At 28.2% G+C, this 7103-nt stretch overlaps 1 protein-coding gene across 1 annotated transcript; it reads left to right on the top strand.

Moving 5' to 3' along the window:
- Nucleotides 1-1778: 1778 nt before the first annotated feature.
- LOC133796513 (uncharacterized protein At5g23160) lies at nt 1779-3293 on the top strand. Its single transcript, XM_062234065.1, has 2 exons — nt 1779-2314; nt 2429-3293. Exons 1-2 carry the CDS (start codon nt 1904-1906, stop codon nt 2993-2995), a joined length of 978 nt encoding a protein of 325 aa, XP_062090049.1. The 5' UTR covers nt 1779-1903; the 3' UTR covers nt 2996-3293.
- The last annotated feature ends 3810 nt before the right edge of the window (nt 3294-7103 follow it).

Genomic DNA, 7103 nt, shown 5'->3' with positions numbered 1-7103 from the left:
ATATTAATTTATGCATGCGTACTCAATCTAGCCGGATTAATGTATAAATATTTAGAGGGATGTTTACCAAAATAATATATAGTTTTTTATTGACAATTTGTACAATAATTTTATTAGTTAGATAATTTTTTACAAAGATGTTCAGACATTGTTGACACTCTGTCAAAAAAAAAATTATATTTTGTGGAGAATTATAAATATTTTGTTGGAAATTCTTGATCTGAATTGCAGCTCAGGATTGTAACTTAAAGCACTCCCATTTGGTGAGGTATATTACCAAAATTTGTACAAAATAGCTAAAACTAAGAAAAATAAGTATTCATTGGATGATGTATTTTACAAATAGTTTTAGATAAAGCTACAGTACAAAGTTATATCTAATGTATACTATTCATTCTTCAACCCAATATTATAACATTAAAATATATAAAGATATTATTAATAGTTATAAAAAATATTTAAAATGAATAAAAAATGTTTGAAAATATAATATTTAAATGATATAGAGACAAAAAATAGATGATTTGATGTATGGTAAACTGTAAAATTTAGAAGTAAAATAAAAAAAATGTGTATTTTGGGGAGGTATTTTAAAAGATGAAGTAGAACATCGGATGAGAGTGCTCTTATAAAGTGACATTGTATAAATATATAAATATATTACGGAAGACAACATCATTGTGGTGCTCAGCACTAACGTAGATAAATCTTTTATTGTAGATTTTATATTTGTATTAAATATGATGCGAGACACCAGTAGTCTTATTATCATTTTTTGTGTGGCAAATAGTATTAATATTATTAATTTCATATATATTCTCCATTTATTCTATGAATAGATTTAGCTATATCTTAACGAGTGCATCCAATTATATATATGTTAGATTCTCTCCTTTTCTTTTTTTAATTTCCAAAAAATGACATATATATATGTATTAGACTTTGGGGAACTTGTACTATATTCCATGTTATATGTAACGCGTTAAAATTTCAAACTATACATGTGTGAATAGTTTTATGTTTCAGTCAAAATTCCATATATAAAATTAAACTCCCTCACTATATAGTAATAGAAACATATTTTATGATTTAATTAAGAGTACATATTTGATATTCTATATTTTATCGAAATATAGACTTAGTACTTTATGTTTTTAATAATGCTCATTTAGTATTCTATTGTACATATTTAATACTCTGGACTCAAATTTAATCAATAAAATTTTCTCAATATGACTAAATTACCTTCAATTAAATGTAACTAAATAATTAAATTTGAGTTTGAAATCTATATAATTGAAGGCAGTTTGATTATATTGATAAAATTTTATTAATTAAATTTGAATATAGAATACTAAATATGTACGATTTTAAATTACAGAATAATAAATAAGTATTATTAAAAACATATAATAGAATATTGAGACTCGATTTGGATAAAATACAAAATATGAAATGAGTATTTACCATTTAATTCATTTATATAATTTTAGAATTGTGAGCATGCACGTCATTGGTTCTTGGCCAGTAATTAAAATTTATTAAGAATTTTTATTTTTCTCAATATTTATCACGTAATAATAATTCCAATCAACAAGAAAAATTAATTATGAGAAAGGTAATAAAAAACTAGAGGAAAACGTGTAAGATTTTCTCTTTCAGCCACTAAAGTCCAAGTCATCCTTCCTAACGAACTAACCAACGAAACAAATAATTAATTACAAATCTGAAAACGACGTCGTTACATATAAAAAAAAATCGTATTATTATAACACTGGGATGAAATCTTGCTATTAGAGAGTTAGCCCAATAATATTATCATTATATCCATAGTGTTCTTCAAATCTCTCTCTAATGCCAGACTCAACTTCCTCTTCTTTCTCTCTCTTTATTCTCTTCCTCCATGGCCAAAATTCTCAAGAAACCCTTTAATGATGATCAATATTTATCCAATAACAAGAGGAGAACTTCCTCTTCCTCTTCCCCTTTTCTATGTTGTTTTGGATATTCCCGGAAAGTACTTTCCGAGAAAAATTCCCCTCAAGAAAATATCAACCAATCCACTCTTGATCATAATGATATAATGAAGAAGAAGAAGAAGCTTTCTTGGTCATCAAGGTTTCGCAAAAAGAATCCAACTGGCATAAAAACGGTGCCGGTGGACTACTCAGACAAAGATACCAAACTTCATTGGTCGAAACCCAAGTCAAAGTCAACAGATCGTCCCGCCAAAAGCCGTACTCCACCGTCGACTGAGATTGAAATTGTAGTCCCGGCCGCACCCGATCCAACCCCAAAGGAAAAACCTCAAGAGGTAATAATAATTATCCTTTTAATTTAATTAATTAGAGTTATGATCACTGTGATTAGTGATTAATCATTTAATTTTCTTCGGACCTATACTTACGGTCATTTAATAACTCCCCAGGTTTGTGGCGGCGCGCCTCCACGAAACAGCAACCTCAAAAGTCGGAAAGCCCCAGTTTCGGTTCCATTGCATTTTCCAAAGGATGACACGTGTCAAAGACGGATTTCATTCGGTCGGAAAATCGAAGCCATACGAAACGGGTCAAGCCAACCCGGTTCGCCGTCAAACGGAAAATCCAAACTCAGTCGAACTGCCACAGTCATGACCCGGCAACACTCGGATATTTTGCCCCTACCGACCCGGGAAAGACCCCGAGTGGCGCCGACGAAACGAACCGGCGCGAGGGAGACTGAACCGGCTGCTGCCCAGCGGTTCGAACCGTTGGTAGGTATGTCAATTTTGATGGTGACCTTAGTGATCATGATATTGTGGGGTCGGGTCTGCGCCATTCTTTGTACGTCTGCATGGTTTTATTTCGTTCCTCGGCTGAGCACCGCCGTGGGATCCGTCGGTGGCATGGGAAACGGGTCGGGCTCCAAGAGTTTGGATCTTGATTCTCAAGAGTCGAAGAAGAAGGTGGTTTTTGAAGGGTTTCTTGAAAGAAATTATCACAGGTTTAGCTCGTAGTAGTTATTTCTCAACTTTTTTAAAAAATTATTTTAACTTTTATTAGTGTTTTGGTTTCGAATTGAAAAAAAAATTAAATAAAGAAAAGAAAGATAGGGGTGAGCATGTTAGTGGTTGAGTGAGTTGTTTTTGTTAATGTGAGCCGGGCGTGGATGGCTTGATCTGTAAATTTGTGTAGAAACATGGCTAATCTTGTCAGATAAATGAAAAGTCTAAATCTTCTAGAAGTTTTTTTTTCTGTATTTTTACATTTCGAAAAAACAATACGACACAAATAATATTTCAAGTTTCACGTTTCTTTCTTGCTCCTCGAATAATTGACGATTGAGATTTGTCACGTGATTTTCACGTGGATTACATCTGACTTAGTCAACTTTCTCTTATTTTTGCATTATTTTATGATGTCTTCATTTTTTGATCCAAACCCCTAATTATTTTTCTTGACAAGAATTTGTTCCTTAAACTTTTGAATTTTTTTCATCAAATTATTCTTAAATAGTGAAATTATTTTAATTTTACAACATTTTTTCTATGAATTTGATATTAAACTCTTAAAAATTATTATTGTCAAAAATTTTATTCTAATATTTACAAAATGTCAAAATTATAATTTTTTTACCCATAATGCATATATATCATAAAAAAAAAAACAAAATTGAAACTTGATTAAAAACTGTTTATTAAGCTATTTTAGCATATAGGGATATGGTTGACAGAATTTAAACAAATTATATCAGCTTATCAATATTTTTTTATATAAAAAATATATAATTAGAAATTATCAAATTTATTATTAAGTCCATAACTTTTTTTTTTCTGCAATTTATCAATTCTATTTAATGCTTATTTTTTGTACATGTGCGCATGTTATAAAATGTATTCTAAACATATTTTTACAAAATTACATGAATGTATAAGTACTTAACAATTCAACTTCCTAGTTTCAAAATAAATAAAAAATCAGCTTCCTCACTGAAAAATTACAATAATACTCATTTTATGGTAAACACATTTTTTTAATTTTTCATTAAATATATATTATATTATAAACATTACCACTATATAATTTGACCATAATTAATTTTTTTCTAAAAGTAAAACAAAATTTCATAAATAAACTTCTATAATTAGTTTTGGCTTAATAATTAATAAAATTGTAAAATATATATAGGATACTACTATAGTAGTGATTGTTTTTAATCACTACCTATAAGTACTTTTAATATTTTCAGTACATAAATAAATTATAATTCTATTTTTTTTACATGACCATGTATAATGTAGTGACAAGAGATCTCCTACAAATTTTTCAGAAAATTCCAAATAATTTCAATATTGAAATCATTATTCAAACAACTTGTTGCACACATGTTTGTTTTAAATTTTATATGTGTGTGTAGTAGGCTATTTGAATCTCTATTACGATATCTTAAATTATTCAGAATTTCCTGAAAAATTGTGGGAGGACACTTGTAACTGCATCATGCACCATCATGTAAAAAAAATACAGATTATGTAAAAAAAATATAATAAGGTATAATTTTATTAATTCTAATAATAAGAAAATTACCTCTACATGGCAAGAGTTATCATAAAAGTGTAAAATATACAAATTATGTTACTTTAAAATATAGTATTTTTCTTTAGACGAGTATTAAATATAATATTTCAGTCATTCAAATTTTTTCTCACAATTTTTTATTTAAGGTTGAAAAAAAAATTAGAGAAAGTTTATATTTATAGTGGTGAGACATAATCTTATGGAAATCAAAATATTTTTAGTTATATATGTTTATTAAGTTATTATAGCCTAGTAATAAAATTAATAGGACTGAATAAAGGTTTTACTTTAATACTAAAAGCAAAAATAGAGATGGAAATGAAGTATAGGATTGTTATATAATTGGCTGGACTTGGCCCCATTATCCTTGGTTCATGTTTATTATTCGTCCTCATATTTTATCACCAAACCACCATAGTCCGAAGAAAATCATGACAAAAAGTTTGTAGATGACATTTTGGTCAAACGTGATCGACCTTGAAATTGTTTTTGGAAAAAAAAAATCTAGTAGTAGTCTTACGTGTAAGTACTTTTCATTTTTGGAGTTAACAAAATGACGAAGAGTAATTGAAAAGCTGCCAATAATAGAGAAAATCAAGAATGGGTTTGGTGGATAACAATGGTGATGTATTATTTTAGGTATGACGCTCTTGTGATCTCATTTATATAAGTATATGTGTATGCTCTTTGTTGCACAAAATAACATGCAATGAAAAATATAAATACATTCATAGAAATGATTTTCATATAAAGATTCGTAAATACAACAATATAATCATTATAGTACTTATGAGATGCGTAGCAGAACAATGACTACACTTTTTGGATTTCCTAATATTTTTTCCTTATTGAATATTAGGTATTGCAAGGAATCCAAAGCCCGCTTTGAAACAAGACCACCGTCTTCCAAGTCTTTCTCTAAAACAACCTAGTGTTTGTGTAAGCAAGTCTCAACACATGAGAAGAGATTTCCTAGAGAGAAAACTAAGAGAGAGTAGACGACTAGGTATAGAATTTTAGTAGTAGAATTTTACCTTGTCAAATTTAGTTTTTTTTTAATGCATTCTATAACACTAGTATATATAGACAATTAACGCTATGAAATAAAATAGGTTCTAGTTACCTATTTTATTTCAATTATCTAATAATTATAATTAATTAAATATTTGTCAAAATTAACAAATTATAATTTTGACCTTTATATAATTTATTTTATTAATATTAATACAAATTTATCAATATTAACAAAATTGTCCCAATTTGTTATAATACTATCTTTTTGAGACTTTGCAATAAAAACATCAAAGTTTCTTCTATTTCTTTTCTCACAAAATATCAACAAATAATTTAACATTATGTGATATTTTTATAATTAATTATTCAATACTACTAGGTTCATTTTGATAAGAAATGGAGACTATGGATCAATGAACTCAAGTTCCAATAAGTTATCATGAGTTTATAACAAACAATCTCACTATCTTATTAATTCCTCGTGATTCCACTATAGACTCAGAATTGCACTCTTGAATTCATAGAACGTTTTACACCAAATGTAAATACGTTATCTATTGTTATAACTATAACTGTCATTCAATCATCTATAGATGATCTACTAATGAGACGGGTGCAAATTACCGTTTTACCCATCATTGGTATTTTATCCTTAACTCCCACTAAGTTTCTTGTAAATGATATTTCCGTATATTTAATTACAGAAATGAGTACTCTATGATTTAACACTTGAACCAAGCTATAAGGAAATTATCGTTTCACTTCTTAAACATAACCTATAGATTTCATATATATGATAAATACTCCCACTTTACACTACCAAATCTCAAATATGTAAGTATGAACTAGTCCGTAGGGTAAGCTGGTAACGAACAAATTTCAAAAGACTTGAATAATACAATTAGCAGAATATTAATCACTCAGAATTAAGATTGAATTGATTTATGGTCAACATTGTGATATGATTAAATTGGATAATAACGATATTTACTTATCTTGTCAATAATCAATATCGATCAAATCCAATGTAACAAAATACATCTGATCTTATCTACTTGGTCAATGTCTTAGATATGACATCACACCAAATGTTTAAGTATAGATCTTATCGTAGATTACCCAATCAGTAAAATCCAATGTGCTGATTTAATCTTAGGACAAATACTTTTGAACATATTATTACAATTATAATTCACTGTAACCGAGTCACTATAATTATAAATATACATATATTCGGAATTTTATAAACATTTATATTAATAATAATTAATCATGTAATTAAACATATAATTTCTACTACATACGGCTTTATAAGTGCATACAACTCAACAATAGAGATGGAAAAGAAGTATAGGATGGTTATATAATTGGCTGGACTTGGCCCCAATTATCCTTGGTTCATGTTTATTATTCGTCCTCATATTTTATCACCAAACCACTATAGTCCGAAGAAAATCATGACAAAAAGTTGTTAGCTGACATTTTGGTCAAACGTGATCGATCTTGAAAAAAAAAAATCTAGTAGTAGTCTTA

Source organism: Humulus lupulus, chromosome 8, assembly GCF_963169125.1.
Source record: "Humulus lupulus chromosome 8, drHumLupu1.1, whole genome shotgun sequence".
NCBI classification, from domain to species: Eukaryota; Viridiplantae; Streptophyta; class Magnoliopsida; order Rosales; family Cannabaceae; genus Humulus; species Humulus lupulus.
Note: the sequence above shows the minus strand (reverse complement) of the source record. Positions and strands in the feature narration are given on the sequence as shown.